Raw genomic sequence first — 20314 nt, 5'->3', positions numbered from 1 at the left:
ATGCCTATTGTATAATATTGATGAAAGTTAGAAATTTTCTTACTAGCTAAATAGTTACGGCACCCAAATGTAGATATATGCCTACTACTTAAGAAGCCACAAAAAGAGCCAATTTCAAAGCATTTGCCTCAGGAGCCAATCCAACCAGATTCCGCATTGCAAAATGCAAGGAGGATTCAGTGGGATATGAAAATTGACCTTCCACAGGATCATTATAATCACCACACAATAGTAACAACTTCATTTCAAGCCCATCAAAGGCAATGCCTCCAATGAAAGGATCTATGCACATCCCATATACATTGCAATGCAAGTCCAAGCCCACATCCGAGTGAGTACAAGCTAAGTGAGCATGAATATCGTACATGAGGAACATAGCACTCAAAAGTCCAACCTTGATAACTTATCTTTCACAACAAAATTCTCAACTTTGGAGACTTATTCGACTAGATGATTGGGAATCTAAGAGCCCACACACATGAACTTGAAGAGGAGAAGCGGGATGAGTCGTGCCACACAGAGCGCTCTCCTTCCTTACAGAAGATACAAGGACAGATCAATGAAGTGCTTCTCGACAATGGAGCACCTCCTTGATGACAGGGGAATGTAAGTCTTTTTCTTGCTTGCTTAAGGAAAATATGGATGCCCTCCCCATGCTCAAAGACACAAATAGAATTATCGGCAAGGCACCCCTACCTTATTGTGTGCCTACCCAACACTTTTAGGTAAAACTATAAAAATATATGTACAGGAAGAAAAAATAAAACAAATGATGATGGTGCAAAATGCCAGGGTTGTGTGCTCTGTGCACCCGAAATAGCAAGCAAAACTAGGTCTTTTACACTCTTTGGATACATAAAAAAAAGGTTGAATAGAATTATAAGTTCCTTTCAACAGTTCAGAGGCACATTCTTGTTGATCAAATATAACATCGATCATCTCCAACAGTCAGGAATGCACACTACAAAGCTAGACCTTTTCTTGAGACCTGCCATATGCTTTGGCTCAAAAAACCTTCCATAATTATTCAATGCAAATTTACCAAAGCATACCACAAAACGCCTTTTCTTAAGACAAGCAATTTGGTGAGCTTTGAGACAGCTTTTATGATCATTCACTGATGCAACTCAACTTAATTCCAAAACATCCCAAGCAGTACGTTCAAGGAGTACCTAGACTGACACAAAAAAAAATGGCTTTCACACTTTCTGTAAAACGCATGTATTATTAATGTATATTGAAGGACACAATGCTACCTCAAAACAATAAGGACCCATCATAACACTTTAAAAACGGGCCTCCTACTCTTTCTGCTTTCTTCAAAACGTCAGTAGCACATCAGGGACTTGCACAACCCCATTGTAGCCGAGTCTTGAGCAATTTGACTTCAATAGCAGACCTGCAAACAGAGCAGGTTTATTACCATGATCCCTCCACCCCACGTGTGGGGTTGTGAAAAGCCTTGTAGTCCCAATGAGTTTGTAAAGCATAAGGCTTTGAGATATTGATGCCCTCCTCGGTGACATTTGCTATCTGTTCAAGAACAAATGTTTCATATTATCGAATAATCCTACTCTCAAGAATACAGCACATGAAGCTCTAAAACCTGAAATCCAACAAGCATGTAACTTACGGGAATAACAAGACCACTCAAAAACTAGTCATGGCTTCAGACCAACATCAGCAACATCATACATAGCGTAGACAACATCAGCAACATCATACATAACCTGAATTTTGTTGACTGCTGTGCGGTCCCGATACAACAGCACGCGGAGGCACTTCTCCAGCAAAACAATGCCTTCTTCCAATGTTAAATCTTCTCTCCATTCGTCCCTAAATATTGGCTGTGCTAGATGATTTCCAAAACCCGATGCCACATGATTTTCTTGAAAATGAACACCGATCATAGAGACCTGTTTTCACAGAAATCAACCAAAAAAAAAAAAAGATCAGAACTTGTGTAAAACTTGAAGCAACCCCAAGTCCTCAATAAAATGTTTCAAGCAATCAGCTCAAATGTTTACCATGCCCAAGTACTTCACACCCTTCTTAACACCTCCAAGTATAAGAGTGTTCCAAAGAGGGTCAAACTTGTTGCGCCGATTGTACATCACACGACTAAGATAGTTATGAACTTCTTTTGGGCCAAGCGTGTTCCCATCATCCCACATTCTATCATTCAGCCTGCATAGCAATAAAAAACACCCACCTAAACTTAGATACCACTCGAACACGTGAGATGGCACACTTTCTTGATTTCTTTGGAAAGACGTGCTCCACAATAGGCACAAAACTGTATGCACCCCTTTAATCCAATTGGCAAACTTTTAAAAACAGCTTTGAAATACATTGTTGCAACAAATTGAGCCTAATTTCCAAATTCCAACAGTTGTGTCCATAATCAAACACCTTTCAGTAATGCTCATGACACCTTTCCGTAATCAAATTCCAACAGTTGTGTCCGTGACCAAACACCTTTCAGTAATCAGTAATGCTCATGACATTGCCTCTCAAACATGCTTCAGAATTCCATCGCAATCTCATCGACCTCACTTAAGTTGACCAATGCTGTAGTCCATACATTTAACCAATTAACAATCCCAACAAAAAGCACACAAGATTGCATACATGAGTTCATCAAGGTAACGCATGATTTGCTGAAAATCGCTAATCTCTCCACTTCCTCCTAAGACAGAGCTCTTGCCAACTGTCTTCAATCTCTCCACACTCTTATATCGCAAGGTAGAGCCGTAAGAACCTGCAATTTTCCGAACAAATCACTCTCTCTCTCTCTCTCTCTCTCTCTCTCTCTCTCACACACACACACACTTGGAAGTCAAGATCTAATTACTGTAGTACACATACCAACCCCAAGAACTGGGGACAAACACACCTGAAAACGTGGACAGGTTGTCCCTTTCATAGCACACCACCATTTCTCTCTTACATAGCAATTGCAAATATACGAAAAAGAGCTCCCGAAATATTTAGATTCGCATTTTGCTTACAACTTTATCATGATTGGTCATCTCCATATGGAGTGAAGGAAGAAAGGGTGAGACTAGGAGAACACAACCATGTGCTCCAAAAGACGAGAGCTGGAAAATCTATTGTGCAATAACTCTTTGTAAAAACATGGTTCACGTGTAGCATTTGTCACATACTGGAACAAGCCATGGTTTAGCAGGAAAAACCAGCCCATGTTGTGTGCTCAGACAAAGAGGCTATTAGGTAGAATGCACACGGAAGATTCAGGTTGCATTGGCATGGAGAAAAAGATACAGACAAGGCAATCAAAGAACGAGAGAAATATACAATCAGTACTCACAGCAAGAAAGCAGAAGTTTTTCAAGCAGATCTATATTTTGCTTTCCCCTCTTCTAGGTTGACAAACTGATATGGAGGGCCATATTCTAAGCAACATAGAACCTGCCTCAAGATAGACCATGGATGGGTAATAAACCTTGCAAGTGGTGGGAGTGTCACTTGCAACATCCTATGTCATTGGATGCATGTGTCATGCTAAAATATCAATTGGGATTAAGCCACACGTTAGCGCTAGGGTGTTGTAGAGAATCAGCCCAAGTTGTCAGCCCTAATTTAGAAAGACAAAAGACACTATGTGTGAATGCAATTAATGCAAAACACAAATTAACACAAACTAATGCAAAGTTAGCCAGCTAGTTGGCCTACTTTTTCTATAAATAGGACCCCTCTCCTCATTCAAAACATCTTTTACAAGACTTCTGGGAGCAGCCATGTTGGGTATTTCGGAGTTAGACAAGAGTCTGGTCAAGTGTCCTTAGTGGTGTGAACACCCTCTTATTTAGGGTCGAAAGATAAGGCCTTGGTGCCTACAAAAGCATGTATTTGGCTGGTTTCATTATCATAGTGAATATCATTTGCTCGGTCAAAAGATAAACACCCTACTCCTCGGTCTCAGGGCCAAGGACACCCTCTTATTTAGGGTCAAAAGAGAAAGCCTTGGTGCCTACAAAAGCATGTACTTGGGTGGTTTCATTATCATAGTGAATATCATTTGGGTTGTGCAATCCTGCTCTCTTGGTTGTTAACACATCTCTCTCCCTGTTACTCTCTCTCTCTCTCTCTCTCTCTCTCTCTCTCTCTCTCTCTCTCTCTTCCCAATGGTGGCGCAAGCAGCTATCGGTCTTGGCCTCAAGGTTTAGCTCTTGACCTCCACTCGCCACCCCTGCAACAGCTCGCATGTGTCAACAAGGTATTTCCTGACCATATCAATATCTTTTTGAGATAACAAATCATGGAGGAGCTCTGCTTTTCAGTCACGTCTGATGCCCTGGCTATCTTGCCTAAAAAGACTATAATCATCAGTACTCCAAGCACCATCACGAAGCATCTGTTCCTTGCAAGTACACATCCCACACTTAACCATCAAGTGTCAGGATCTTGGAAACATCGAGAAGATGACATCAGATCATCAACAACATTCTACCGTGCGGGACGTTCCTTAGCCTCCGACAATCTCTCTCTTCACTTGTATGTGTCGGGTTCTCTGCCCGGATAGTTTCCCAAAAACTGAGTGATATATTTTGGATCCCTTAACGCCTTGTTTTCTATAAAAGGCTCCTCTCCATTATTCCCTTTTTGCCCTTGCTTTAGGTGCGGAGAGGGGGGGGGGCGCGGGGGGGGGGGGAAGTGAAGCAAATAGAAAACACAGATGTAGACCCAAGTACAAGACCTGTAAATGCTGGAAACTGATGTTCATTGCTGAAAACTGAGCACAAGGGAAGCCCGTAGGTGTTGTACAATGATAAGAAGCAGAAGCAACTGCTAATGACCTCAAGTGGATGCAAAAGAATGAGATGAAATGGAGGAAAAGGGCGTCAGCCCTTATATAATCCCCCAGAGTGCTGGTCGGCCAGCTTTAGTAGGCCGACAACAGACCAGTAGCATAAAATGCTAAAAAAATGCCTAAAAATGGTAGAAAAAATGCTGAATAATATCTACTAAAATATGCCAATGCAAGGTCTCATAAAATGACCAATACAAGCATGAAAAAGTGATGTAGACCGTCTGGAGATGATATATTCCAACACCTCTTTAGCGCCAAAGGGTTGGTCCAATACCAGCACGCTCAAGTAAGAACTCCAAAAGTAGCCGAAGTTCGTTCTGGGGGATCCTTTGGTTGATCAATGTCCTGTAAAGCATATAACACTGAAAAGGATCGACGAACACTAGACGAAGAAGAACACCACCTCCTCTCAAATCGGAAGAAAGAGGTACAAGTTGCAGTAATGGACACATCCAAAGAAGGTGATGAAGAAGCCACACCAGGATCAATCCAGAAGAAGTTGTTCTCAAGAAAGGGAACCACTGATAGCTCAAAGGAAAATGGTACCTCCTCTGTATCTGCAACAAGTATCGGTACCATAGTAGACTCTGAAGAAGAAGAAGAAGAAGAAGAAGAAGAAGAAGAAACAACTGTAGGTACTGGTGAAGTAGGAGTCAGTGACACCAGAATGCCTAGAGAAGGGCTAGGAACAACCACCAATAGAGCAGTCACCGGAGAAACCGCAGAGGTAGCAACTCCAAAATCCACCAAAGGTACGCTAGATGAAAATAGTGTCTGGGGTGTTGGAAATAATTTCATCCCCAGATGGACTTTCCCATGCATATTTATGCTTGTATCTGGCTCCATATGAAGCCCTACATTGGCATATCTTAGCGGAGATTTTCAGCATTTTTTTCTACCATTTTTTTGGTATTTTTTAGGCATTTTATAGCATTCAAGGTTCTATGAATAGTCCAGCTGATAGCACTTTGTATGTGAAGAATATGGTGCCGAAATTCTCATGGTCATCTTGTATGTAGATGACATGCTCATAACAGGGACTTGTGAAGAGGAAATTTCAGATTTCAAGGCTGATTTGAAATCCAAATTTGATATGTCAGATTTGGGGCCTTTACATTACTATCTTGGAATACACTTTATGCATAGAGATAATGGCATTGTTATGCAGCAAACTAAGTACATAAAGAATTTGTTAAAAAGGTTTCATATGGAAGAATGCAACCGCTTTCCACTCCAATAAACCAAGTTTATGGCTTAGCATGCACGACACACTTACCAAGTAATTTGGTGTCGTAAAAGCCTCCAGCTTCCTTGTGCATACTTTCAGCAACATTCCCAAGGCTTCCCCAAAAAGTCTCACATTTAGCCAGCATATGTGCATCCCTCAATTTTGGGCTTGCATAGTGGTCATTGAAGAGCTATTCAAAGGAGCTTGGACAACATCTCGATCAACCTGTCATTGCATGGCTACATGTGACACAACCATTCCCATTCCACCTTTACCATAGAGGGTGCTCTCAGTTGGATTGTTCTAAAAACCTGGCTCACCAAATAAGAGTGTATCTTCTCATACCAAGTCTTGGAGCTTGTTTGAGACCATAAAGAGCCTTCCAGAGCTTACATACTTTGCCTTCATGGCCATGCCTTCATGGCCATGCACCACAAAACCAATGGGTTGACTCACATAAACTTCTTCGTGCAAGTCCCCATTGAAAAAGGCTATCTCAATAACCAACCGATGCATCTTCCATCCATGATAGGCATGATGGGCAACCAACGCAACAACACATCTAATAGTAGACAACCATAAAGTAGGTGCAAAAGTCTCATCATAATCTATGCTTTTCTGTTGGGCATAGCCTTTGACAACAAGTTTGGCCTTGTACCTATCAGTGGTACCATCACACTTTCTCTTGAGTTTATAAACCCACTTTGTACCAATTGGCCTCTTGCCACCCATGAGGCATGTCCAGTGCTATTTTTCTAAATAGCATTCAATTCCTATTGCATGGCATCTCACCAGTTCTCATCCTCAAGAGCCTCCTCATAAGAGTGTGGCTCATCTATGTCATAAAGACTACTCATGCAAGCCACATCTACATGTTCTCTAGCATTTATGGAACCAACCCATGTCCTACTATGAAGAGAAGCTGAGAGTTTTTACTTCCGCAAAGTACGGACTAGCCAACAAAGCACTGTTCTAGACTCTTCCAAAGTTGTCCGCTCTTCATGAACTGCTTACTCTTTGTCATGATCAGCAACAAGCTGATTTGCACCATCTACATGCTGTCCATTAGGCATTTCTAGTGGTTGGTCTGCTCTAGCCTCTAACATCTATATGCCCAATGGAAGTTGTCACATTCGGAAGCTCTGGGAGTCTTCTTTCAGCCCTAAACACCATCTTGGAACAAACTGATGCAAAACGCAAGCAAAAGAGATGGAGAGAAGAGAGAAAGATCGCTGAGTTTCAGTATATTCGTATAGTACAGAAAGGTGTACAAGTCTTGGCAAGCCTTTGGCTGCCATCAAAAGGTTATCTAACCCAAAAGAGTCCTACTCCATTGATCCTACTCCCTAGAGGCCTGAATGCCTACAAGAACTCAGCCCTTTGCTATTTATAGGCCTTGGAAAACCCATATGGACTGGCCGACTTGCTGTCGGCCAGGCCCCCCTATTTGCTGCAGCCGACTCAAATAAATCTCCATGAATGCTGGCCGACTGCCTCCTGGGTTCTACTAGTGTCTTCCCTGCCCACACCTTGATTCTTCTTTATTTGTTGCCCTTCAAGGAAATAGCCCTGGGAATGGGCATGCACATGACAAAAGTAGTCCTTCAAACATATCCTGTGAGCCATTGTGTCTACTGCCTTCAGCCAGTGGTTGTGCTGAATTTTTCAGCAAATACATCAGCTCTACTTTGAAAGATGCTTCGACTACGTGCTGGTCGGCCCACTGCTTTCGGCCAGCTTTGCACAAAAATATTCATAAAATAATCCTTTAAATGTTGCGCTGTCTTCAATGCTTGCCCGAACTGTTGGCCGATGGAATGATGTTGGCCGACTGCTTACTTGGGTCCCCCTTTTGCTGCTGACTGCTGGTTTCATTCTGTGCCACACCTCTCCTATGGTGCCACGTGGAAGCCAGGTGACAGGCGGGCAGCAAGCGCACAAGACGACCAGGCTTGAAGGGCAGCCTTCCTATTCCTTGTCTAATGCACTAAGTGGTATACCTGCTTATCAACATCGATTTTGGACATCTATACTTGCTTATAAACCTCTTGAAAAATGATACTCTAGTGAGATGATATGAGCGTGTTCATGTTCTCCTTACTCAACATAAGTGTTTCTGTTGAATCTGGCACACTTTCCCCGTACTATTATGTAGGGTCACAATGGATCACTTGCTCATGCAATGTGCTATGTGGAGAGCATAACCTAAGTGTGCTGTTCTTGTCAAAATATTTATTTAAAAACTCGAACACGTAATTTGGAAAATCATTTTGGACCAATTTTGCTTTGCATTTTCTTCTTCTCTCTCTCCTTTTTTTTTTGAAGGGGGGGAGGGAGCAGGTTTTACTTCCCATAGCTTCTATTAAATTAACCCTGTTTAAAATGCCCTTTTCTTTTTTCTTTTTTCTTTTTCTAAAGGGAAATGTGCACTTCAAAACACGCATACACACCACAGTTAGCTTTGTGCCGCCGCATCCTTGTAAATCATGAAAATAGATATAGACTGCTTCTTTCATTTGTAAAGAGAATCAACACACCTCCACAGTCTGCTGCTATGAGGATGCCATCTTTATATTTCATTCCCAAGACTGATGATCCGGTCACATAAGGATACCTGTATTATTTTATTTTTTGAGCCCAATATCGAAATTTTAGCAGGGAGAATGAAAAAATATTAAATCGAAACATGGTTTTAGAAGAGTTATAGAGCTTACTGCGTGTGCGTGACGGGAGAATTGACAAGGCTGATGCTGAGGGAAGGCGAAGCCGATGATGGCAGCTCCTGCTGTCCCTGGAAGAACAAGTGCTGCTTCTCCTCCTCCTGCTGCTGTGGACGCAACACCATCGCCATAGCTGTTCAAACAGGGATCACAGATAACGATCTTGTCTTTCTTGTTTCCCTCTCGCTTTCCTATAGAAGAGCTTTGTCCTAGCCTCGGCTTAGGTTTAAAAGGACCAATTCACGTAAGACTACGCTTTAATTAATTAGTTGTAGGAGGTAAAAAGTAACATTTCAACTTGATCAACTAAATTTAGTTGATCAAGTTGTAGGAGGTAAAAAGTAACATTGCAACTTGATCAACTAAGGCTAAATTTAGTTAACCTTGACGATTTTTATATTTCATAAAAGCGGTGTAAGAGGCATACATAATTGTAGGTGTAGTATGATTGCATAGGTTGACTCTTCATTTAAGAGGTTGGTCGACATACTAATTGAACCACTCAAGGCTCTATATAAAGTCAAGGCAAATCAACATGAATCACGCCTCATCGTTGCCATGCGCATTGGAGTTCTGCATGTTCTTGCCCGTTAGGGTTTAGCAGAACGTTGTGCTACCTCCTCCTCCTCTTACCGACGGTTGCCTATTACTGCCATTACCTCCCCAGCAAGCTTTCCCCCCCTCGGGTGCATGGGCATCGAGTGGAGGGGATCCCAGTCTCTAATAAGGCCCTAAGCGAGCATAGATGGTCATTCAAACTAGCAGAATAGACCCCCATTCATTCAAACTAGCAGAATAGACCCCCATTCATTAGTTGTTTACCCCTTGGCCCCCGTTGATGGTGCAAAGCAGAGAACCCCTAACCGGATATGATAGCATGGTCGAAGACTTCTTGGCCATCAAACAACAGTTGGAGGAATCAAGAGCAAGAGTGGAGGAACTTAATCTGTTGCTACTACAGAAACAAAGGGAACAGCCTGAAGATGAGGATTTTCATGCCATGCCAATAGAGAGAATAGCGACGTCATCAGGTAATCTCTATCCTAATGTTCCCCAAGTCTGTCTCCCCACAGAGTTGGTGAATAAGATGGAGAGAGATTACGCAGCTAGATGTCTAGTTGGGTTGGTGTTTGGCCCCAGGCCACCAGTAGAATTCCTGAGGGGGTGGGTAAGAGACAACTGGGCCAATATAGGGATTGAAGTGGAGGTGATTCAAGCCCTCTTGAATGGCTATTAGCTCTTCTTGTATAAAGACCCTACAATGGCATTGAAGGTGTTGGGCTCTGGCCAATGGATGTATAGGAATCTACCCTTCTATTTTTTGAAGTAGTCCAAGGACTTTAGCCCCTCTGGTCGAAACCCTCTCTGCATGTCCTGTTTGGGTTGAACTCCCTAATCTGCCTTTCTATCTTTATCCCTGGTCAAAAAAAATAGTAGCTCCCATAGGAAAGGTCCTAGGTCTGAGGCCTAAAAATGACTATAACCCTGCTTGGCATCCTCGAATTTTGGTTGAGGTAGATCTGGACAAGCCCCTGATTGAGGAAATTCAGATGAACTGTGGTGAATATGTTTTAAAGCAGCAAATATTGTATAAACACCTCCCCAATGCTTGTTTTCACTATGGAGCTCAGGGGCATGTGATAAGGAATTGTCCGGTTAGATACCCTAACCTAAAAACCCCTAGCCCCCAAGTCTCTTCTTCTCCTGTACCCAAATCGCAGAGTAATGAGACTAGTACCTCTCAGAACCCCCATCCCTCTCCGGCCCATGTTCCTAGGAAACAGAGAAATGATGACTTTGCTGCCCCTAATAGAAGGAAAACTTTCAGACAACCTAGGACCAATCACCAGAGGTCATTTGCCAACTCGTATGCCCTTTTGGACAACCCCTCTGATTCTGATGACTTGGAGGACTCTCAGGGAACTGCCATCCTCCCTACTCCCTTGGATAGAAATAGACCGAATGTTGAGATCAATCAGATGGATCATGACTTGCATAATGACTACAACCCTTTGGAAGATGTTCAAACTGAAGAAGCCCAAAACAAGGTTGCCTAACCCTAATGCAAGGATGATGGGTGAAATGGAGTTGCTAAAGGACTCAAAAGGGTTCAGTCTCAGGTTGAAACTTCAACCCCACTATCAGTTACCAACAATGGCTCTAAAAAACCACATCCCCATAGGAAGATTAAATGAGGTGCTCTACCTTGAATGTTAAGGGTCTTATAGACCCTTGCAAGGCCCAAAAGGTTAGGAATTGGTTAAAAAGGAAAGGGAAATTTGATTTTATTGCTCTAACAGAAGTTAAAATAGTGGACAGGAACTGGAAACCAGGCTGCCATTTCCAAAGAGCATATATGGATATTCACAGCACATTCCCAAGCTTATGGGGGAGTTGCAGTTGGTATGCATATTGACCTCCAGGAAGATCTTAAGGATATACATGTGGATGTGTTTGACCAGTGGGCTGCTTTTGAGTTAACCACATTCTCCTTCATAGGCCTTTATGCTACATGCCCTCAAGCCAATAGGGTTAGAACTTGGAGAACCTTGAGACAAGTCCCAATTCCTATCATGCTCATGGGAGACTTTAATATGGTTGAGAATAGAGAAGACAGGTTCAGAGGTGCTGGGCAGATTATTAGAGGGGCTGAATTGCAGTCTTGGCAAAACACTTTTGACTATTTTGACCTGTGTGACCTAGGAAATATGGGTGATTTCACCTGGCAAAACTATGTTGTGGGAGAATATGCCAAGAAAGCTAGATTGGACAAAGGTTATGTCAAATAGACTTCTCCACATGCCTATCTAACCACTACCCCATCACAGTCCTAATGGATAACTCTGATAAAAAGGTCATCAATCAGTGGTTTCACATTGACCCTTCACTGTTCAAGCTTCCTATTGTGTAGGAGGAGATCAAAAAAATCTAGTGTGACTTCTTTGGAAAAGGACTCACTCCAGCTAAGGCTTGGAGCTTGGCAATCAAATCTTCCCAATCCTCACTGATCGGCACTAGGAAGGAAGTGACCAAAGTCAGGAAACAAAGGAAAGAACAGCTATATGTGAAACTCAAGGACTTGGAAGAATTTTCAAACATGAAGGATCCCACAATTCAGGAAGAGGTGTGTAAGCTTAGAGCCCAGATCAAGAAGGAGGAAGACATCTCCCTGCAACATGCCAACCTCTTCTTTAGAGAGTGGTGGGCAGGCAAAAGTGACCTACCCTCCCCTGGAATGTTCAAGATACTTAAAGTAAAACAAAATAAAGAGACAATTCCTCTCCTCACAGATGTTAATGGGACTAAATGCTTCTCTGAGGAGGGCAATAGAAAAGTGGCCCTCCATCACTTTAGGAATATTTTCAGCAAGGGGGGAGGGATCACAAAGGATCAAACTAAACGCATAACACTCATAGGGGAAGCTAGGAAACCCACCATCCCAGAAGCCATATCCAAAACAATGGAGAATAATCTTTCAGAGGAAGAAATTAGAAGGGCCATAGACAACCTTAAGGGAAAAAAGAGTCCTGGGCTTGATGGTATGCCCTTTGAATTCTTCAAAACCTTCAAGGAGATCCTAGCTGGTCCCCTACTAGAGGTGTGGCAATATGCCTTGTCATATGGAGCTCTCCCCATCACCATTAATGAAGGATGGATCAAAATTATTCACAAGAAGGGGGAGAAAGACAACCTAGGTAATTGGAGACCCATAACCATGCTCACATGTGCCTACAAAATCTTTGCCAAAGCCCTAGTTTTGAGACTATCCTGCCACTTGAAAATCTAGATCAGACCAGAACAAAAGGGTTTTATAAAAGGCAGATACATTCTGGATGCTATAATTACTCTCTAGGAGGGCTAGGATTATGCTAAAGAATCTAATCAAGACTATATTTTTTTCAAAATTGATTTTGATAAAGCATATGATAGATTAAGCTAGCATTATGTCTTGGAATCTCTTAGACACTTTTTTGGCAATGCCACTGCAAGGATCAATGTTAATGGGGTGCTTTTTGAGGCCCTCCCTCTGACCAAGTCCATTTATTCGTACTTTTTGGGTATCCCTATGGGTTTCAAGGTTACCATGAAACAAAGGTGGATGTGGGTACTCAGTAAAGTAGAACACAAACTAAATAGATGGCAAAAAAGATAACTCAACCTTACAGGTAGGAAAATGATCATCAATCACTTCATTATCCCCTCACTCATCTACTTTCTCAGCTGACTGGAGACCTCAAGATGATGACCTTAGCAAATTCATTAGATTCCTGTGGGGTGGGGACCCATGGTTTAAAAAAATTCCCAAGGTGAGATGGGACTGGTGCTGCACTAAAACTAGGAAAGGGGGGCTTAGTCTCCTAGATGTAGGCAGGTGGATATTGAGAAGCATCCTCAATCCTTTAGAAGATTGGGCTTCGTTGATCAACATGAATCTTAACTAGTTCAAGCTTAAGCTAAAGGGGACCTTGCCTTCTCAGGGAAACCAAGCCACACCTGAGGGATACATCGAAGAGACTCCATCTAGTGGCCAATGCTACCCTTCCCCTGAGTGGAGGAGGCCAAGAATAATGTAGCTCTTAGATTACACAAAGTAGGTATTTGCAGCTAGTTGGATGTGTAGGACAGTACTTGCAATAACTAAACCTCTAGAGCTGACCTAATCAGATTGTTCAATGTGTCAAATGTAGAACTTGAGCTCATTGGAGACAGAATTGGCCTTTGGTCACACTCTGACTACTAGTTATTATCCATTAGGGACTTTCCTCTTCCAAAAGTCTTCCAATGCATAGAGCCTTATGGGGACACAATAGAAAGCATCAGATGTCACATTGGAGATGGTAAATGTCACAAATGTCAAGGGTTAGAGGATGACCTGCATATCTTCATACATTGTCCTCAGGCTCAACAGTGTTCTGTCTCTTTAGACAACTGCATTATGTCATGGAATGGTATTACATTGGGGTGGAAAAATATGATATTGGGTGAATGTATAAGCTGCACTATGGAACTCTGGTCTGTTTTGAGATTTGAACTGCTTTGGTTGCTGTGGCTTAATAGATTGGATTCTCCTTCTTAGCATATTTGGCTGAAAGACAATCTGATTCACGCAAGTGAAAGGTAAAGGATCTAGACACCAAGATTTTTCAGTTGTACAAGAAGGTAGAGGTAAAGAAGGATGACAAAGAGATAATTGTAATTCAGGACCTCATGCTGCTTAGAGAGATAGTTGTAACTAAAGATATGTTGCTAGTCAAAGCTCTCTACACTATGTAACCTTTCCTAACTTCTTAATATAATAGTCTTTTCTTTGAAAAAAAAAAGTCAAGGCAAATCTTATCCTTTTGTATTGTTCTTGCCTTGGCCCTAAAAATTCCAATCTAAAATTAACTTGACATGGATCGTACAAAATTCACCATGTGTGCACTAGAAAATTATAGTGGGACTATTGCACTAGAAAATTTGGCAAGAGATTTGATGCTAGGTGTGTTAAATGCTTCAAAGATCAAAAGCAGTGTGGGCCTCATCAGCGCCCCTAATTTATAGTAGCAATTTCCCATGTCACCACTACTTTGCATTTCCTAAGCAACTCATGTGGCTTGTATCTTACATCAAAATACATCAACATGTCATCTCACATACACCTTTGCATGCTAAGTATTTTCTATTCACTGCTCTAAGTTGCTATCTTTGACTTTTATGCATGTAATAATTTTAACTCAGTCCTCTTGTTGTGAAGATTACACTCCTTTTAATCTTAGGGCAAGCTCATTGGTCGAATCTTCACAATCACAAGCAGAAATTGCCCTCACATATTTGAGATGCTAAGATCAAGCTTGATGCCGATACAATGCATATGTTGGAATAGGTAGCCTTTTTACAAAGTAGCAAAGATTATACTCCTTTTATCACTAGGGCAAGCTCCTTGGTCGATCTTTACAATCATCGAGCAGAAGTTGTCCTCACATATTTGAGATACTAAGATCAAGCTTGATGCCAATACAATGCAAATGTTGGAATAAGTAGCCTTTTTACAAAGCAGCTTAAAAACCCATAGATGAGGCCCTAGCTCATCAAGCTCTCCAAAATTATTGAAGTTACTATTCATACGCCACTATGGCTAGTAAATGGGTGCTCTCATAGAGATACACCACTATGGCTGGTAAATTTGCACTCACTTGGAGGTTGGCTAGGAGATGCAATCATATAGGGAGCATGCATTAATTTTTCCATACAAAGTAGTGCCTTTGAAGGGGACAAAATGAAATCGTTCACCAATCACCTCTAAGCCATTGGAGACAAAATTTTGTCTTCCTCTTTGTCCCATGCCATCCATAGCAATGTGGTTTGGTTGAACTGGTTCTAGAGCCAGGGGCTTTGGAACTAGCTCTTTCTTTGGCCACTTGAGAATGGTCACAAGTTCAATCAAAGCCTTTGGTGGTAGGCTCTGAGGTTCCCTTATTAGTTCTAGGGTTGGATCTAGAATGAGGTCTAGGATATGCATGCTTAGGGGAGTCAATGGTTCGTACTTGAACACTTGCTCAAGGATTGACTTTAGTTCATTACCATGTACCTTCCTTACAAGTGTTCTTCAATAGCTCCTTCTTTTGGACCTTTAGTTTCAGTCCTTTAGCCTATTCAAGGGCTATCGTAGACTTTCGGGCTTATACCTTGAGCTTATTAGTAGCTTCAAGATTTAACTTTCTACCTTCCTTACAAGTGTTCTTCAATAGCTCCTTCTTTTGGACCTTTAGTTTCAGTCCTTTAGCCTATTCAAGGGCTATCGTAGACTTTCGGGCTTATACCTTGAGCTTATTAGTAGCTTCAAGATTTAACTTTCTACTTATTTCAGGCTTGGAGCAATTCTATGTTGGGATAATCCTTATAAGCATGTTTGAATCCATATTGGGTTTGGGTCTAGTAGTGAGTCCCTTGAGTTATTTAGCACTTAAGGGACTCAGTGGAGGAGCCTTGTGAGGACACTCTACAATACGAATTGGGCCTTTGCATCAGAAGCATTGAAGTGATGACTTTATGTGCCACATTGTTGGGGTTCTTCGCTCACTATGCAACCTAGAACAAGGAGGTATAATCTATGGTTGGAGTTTATTTTGGATACCCATATGGATCATATTATGCTTGTATGGGTCTTCTTGCCGCTCATAAGACTCATAGTTCTCCTATTTATCGGGGTTCTATGTATCTGTAGTAGGTAGAGTCATGAGTATTTTGTACTCATGTGGTTTGTGGAGAAACTAGTTGAGGTAGTAATACTACCGGAGGCAGGTATGGCAACTGTGGTTTGTATATACCTCTTGCTAAGGGGTTTTGATAATAAGCACTACAAATTTTGATAGTTAAGGAGTGGTTGTTGGGGTTGGTAAGGCTAATGGTTGCCTTGGTGCTCTGCGCACTGCAACAAACCCCCCACTGGTCTCCCACATCCCAATGTGTTAGCCCCTAAAAATATCGGCCGAGGGAGATGACTATGACAAGATGCAACTCTAGCCTCAACTCTAACCTATATATTGCTCTTCGAATTCCCATGTTTGTGCATATGAGATAATCCAACAAACCTTCTAGTCATTTCATGCTTGATATACATTCAATACCCTCCTCCATTCGATCCGCCCACCATTAAATTATCAACTATGAGTGGATTGTCCATGGTTTCCTTATGGGAAAGCATCACCATTAAATTTATCAACTATGAGTGGATTTTCCATGGTTTCCTTATGGAAAGCATCACCATTAAATTTATCAACTATGAGTGGAGTTGCCATGGTTTCCTTATGGGTATATGAAGGTCTTTGCAATGAAGTTACCCAATGCAGTGTCTAGTCCCTTACAAAGGTGGAGATATGCCTTTCATGTGATACTTTCCAATTTCAAAAAAGTGTAAACCACAAAATATCTAGATTTTGGAGAGTAAATTGGGGTACTAAACCAAGGGGAAAATTGATTTTGATGATGCATAAGTGTTTAGCAACACTCCGATGGTAAAGTAGAACCCTCAATGGCTTAGAAACTTGACTATAATAAATGCTAATTACCTTGTTAATAGAGGTAATTTTCTACTTACAAGCAAAGAATGATTTGTCAATTAAAGCTCCAATGTTTATTGTTTGTGCACAATAAACCAATGTATACATCATCCTTTAAAGCACTAATGTTTATTGTTTGTGCACAACAAACCAATGTATACACCATGCTTTACAGTATATATGATGAAGCCATGAGTCAATTAATTGAAGATATAATGAGAAATATGAAAATTGTCCCCCCTTCTGGCTGGAAAGCACATTGCTGCTTTGCTGGGCTATTTTGAAGCCTTTTATTTGATCAAGCTTAGCCCCCTTTGATGCTTTGTAACTCCTTGAGTTGCTTTTTTAGCAGCTCCAAGTAATGCCTTCTTGTAGTAGTATGAACAAAGATCTCTTGATTCTTGATGGTTTTGGAGCTTGGAAAAAGAGGAAAAAAATGTTTACCAGCTAATTAGAGAAACTAATTATTTTACTAATCTAGACTATCTTGATGATTTTAGAGCTTGGAAAAAGAGGGAAAATTGCTTACTAGCTAATTAGAGAAACTAATTATTTTACTAATCTAGACTATCCTAGGGTGCATAGCTACTCAAAGGATGATGTGTGGCTCTAATACCAACTTGAGATTTACATCTAGAAAGGATTAGGGTGTGTAGAAATGGATTATAATCAACATCTTACATGCTAGAATGCAAGAAACATATTAACACTATAATGATAATACCAATGACAAAAATGAAGCATGATGACAAGGCATGGGGCTTATGTTAACCAAATCAACATGCTGCCTTCTTGCACAAGAGAGGGAGGGAAGAAGAGCGTGCAAGGGTCAGTTTGGAGACTAGCACTTAGCCAAACCTAATGAGGGTTAACTCCCTGATGAGAGGCTGCTAGGGGCTGACTCCACCTCCACTTAGGTAGAGAGTAAAGAGGAAGGGAGCTATTGAAATCTCTACCCCCACTCAATGCCTTTGTGTATGAGAAGGAGACAAGCAGAGGGAGAAGAGAAGACAAGGCAAGAATTATCTTCTCCATGCACACACCACGACTCAAGCAAGCATGCATCAACCAATATAAGCTTACCACCATAGCCACAAGAGAGTGAGAGAGTGAGAGAGAGAAGGAAAGACTCAATTGTGATAATGGGATTGTACCTTTCCATATTTCATATATAACTTATATACATGAGCTCACTTTTTACAATGGTCAGCTGCCCATTTACAATTGGGGGCACAAAACTGACTTCCTATCTATAACTTATTTCATATATAACTTATATAAATGAGCTCACTTTTTACAATGGTCAGCTGCGCATTTACAATTGGGGGCACAAAACTGACTTCCTATCTATATGTACATCTAGGCTCACCGGCATTACACAAGGCGTAAACTCAGTCATCCCATATATCTTTTTCAAGAAGCGCTTAGCGCGATTAAATAATAATGGATTACAAGAAGCATAACCACGCTTGAAAAATGATGTTAACTAGTGTGGACATACCCCCCTCCCTAATTCAGATCCATCCTCGAAGCTGGCAAGGGTACTTAGCGGCGGTAGTAGATGGAGTAGGTGCGGATGAAGTCGGACCGTGAGGATGTGGGGGAGATTGATGGAAGTCCTTGTAGCTCATCCAAAAAGTGGTACCACTCCATCATATCTCTGAAGGTCTGCACGCACCATGCCGGCATCCATTGGATGTGCTCGTAGTAGTCGAATAACTACTTCAGAGTGGGGCCTTTGTTGAGATCGAAAGAAAAGCCTTGGTTTCCCTTGTAGTAGTGGTTCCATTTTGGGAAGGCTTCCAAAAGTATGATAATGAGGTGGAATAAATGAATGGTGGCCCCACAATTGCTGGATCAAGCACTTGCTCATATTTGTTGAAGGCGTGGATCTTCGTGAGCATAGTGGTCTCGGTGCAGGGGCTTTGGGATGTTGGTGGGGCGAACCATGGAAAGTTGTATCGAAGTTTAGGGTTCTCTATGCTCCTTATTGAAGAGGTCCCAAGTAGGCGCGGGATCAATTTGGAGGTGGCATGGGGCCTTGCAATATTGCTCCCAAATGTAGGTCTTAAGAAGAAAAGGTTGGCGCCAGATAGGTTGCTTGCCCATAAGCTCGAAGGTGATGGGACGAGTAGTGGAGGGGGGTCAGTAGTAACATTCTCGTTTTTCGATGGGGGTGTTGGCACTTCTATGCGCTGTGTTTGGTGTCCAAATAGGGCTGAAGAACATGGATTTCCATGCGATTTGTCACCTTGTTGGATGGGGGCTGTGTGGAGTTGTCGACTGAGCAAGATATTGATGACTTGCTTGAACTTCGTGTGATCTCGGGGATTGTGCCAGAGGAGGTTTAGGGGTGGGTTGACTTCTTCAGTCTCCTATAGTGGGGGCATGAGAAATGTCCAGGTTGAGCCCATTTCTCAAAAGAGGTTTCACGGGAGGGGATTTCGCCTTCTTCTAGAGGTGTGGGGGAAGGGAAGTTGGGAAGTGATTGTGATGAGGGTGGAGGGGCTACCGCCACCGTGGGTGAGGGTTGCAATAAGGAGAGGTGGGGGCCTTGTCGATGTCGAGGAGGGCATGTCTTTCAGGTTGAGGGGAGGCCCAAATGGAGATGGAGGGTGGGGGGTGTTGGTGATGGAGGTGGAGGCGGAGTGGGTATGTGAGGAGGTGTAGAGGATTGTGAGGGGAAGAGGGAAAGGGTGGTTCTTGGGGGTGGTTGGGGTGGTGGTGGTTAGGAGCTGGTGCAAGGTTGGGATCGGTGAGGGGGGGAGGAGGAGATGAGGGTGGGGATGGCTCATTGGGGGGGTTATCTCAGGAGCCACTCCTCCATCTTGATCATCATTCTTGTTGTCGTTAGAGGAGGAGTTATTATCCGGACACTTGGAGTAGAAGAAGCAGCGGGCATCGTCGGCTCCTTGGGGGGAGAAGTCCAGGGGGAGGACCACATGGGAGTCATTGAATTGCATGATCCCAATGGCTTGGATAATCTAGAGTTGGAGATGGTATCTGTGGGTAGAAGATGAGGAGGCCTTCAGGGGTGTAGGGGGGAGCTTGCAGGGACTTGTAGTAGGCGGCGTAGATGATTTCCCACCCTCGATGGAGGAAGTGAAGGTCTTTGGCGGTGTGGGAGGGGGAGTAAGGATATGGACAGAGCCCGTCGAGGACGACAAGGTCAATGGTTTCGTCAGTGGAAGTAGGTTGCCCGAACCAGAGAAGGTGGGCCCAATTGAGGAGGTTAGCTTGAAGGGGGGTGGATGGGGAAGTCGAAGAGGGTGGTGGGTTGCAAGAAGGAGATTTGGCCCTGGAAGAAAAGGGTGGCAAGAAAGGAGATGGAGGAAGAGGGGAGCTTGGTGAGGATGTAGGAAAATAAGGCAAGGGAGATAGGTTCATTATGGAATACGTGTTGGAGGAGGTTGAGGTGAATGGCTCGGAAGTTGAGATTAAGGAGTTGGGCAGGGTTTTGGGGAGGGATGGGGAGGGTGGGGAGCTTGAT

At 42.5% G+C, this 20314-nt stretch overlaps 1 protein-coding gene across 1 annotated transcript; it reads right to left on the bottom strand.

Annotated features, from left to right (window-relative positions):
* Window positions 1-1051: 1051 nt before the first annotated feature.
* LOC147637241 (proteasome subunit beta type-4-like) lies at window positions 1052-9018 on the bottom strand. The gene is made up of 6 exons (XM_086800854.1): window positions 8777-9018; window positions 8600-8676; window positions 2632-2761; window positions 2028-2187; window positions 1731-1916; window positions 1052-1533 (listed from the first exon to the last, which is right to left on the bottom strand). Exons 1-6 carry the CDS (start codon window positions 8911-8913, stop codon window positions 1420-1422), a joined length of 804 nt encoding a protein of 267 aa, XP_086656980.1. The 5' UTR covers window positions 8914-9018; the 3' UTR covers window positions 1052-1419.
* Window positions 9019-20314: the final 11296 nt, after the last annotated feature.

This window comes from Cibotium barometz, chromosome 7 (genome assembly GCF_041138505.1).
Source record: "Cibotium barometz isolate CiBa-2024 chromosome 7, ASM4113850v1, whole genome shotgun sequence".
NCBI classification, from domain to species: Eukaryota; Viridiplantae; Streptophyta; class Polypodiopsida; order Cyatheales; family Cibotiaceae; genus Cibotium; species Cibotium barometz.
The sequence above is the reverse complement of the archived record's forward strand: the minus strand, read 5'-3'. Positions and strand labels throughout refer to the sequence as shown.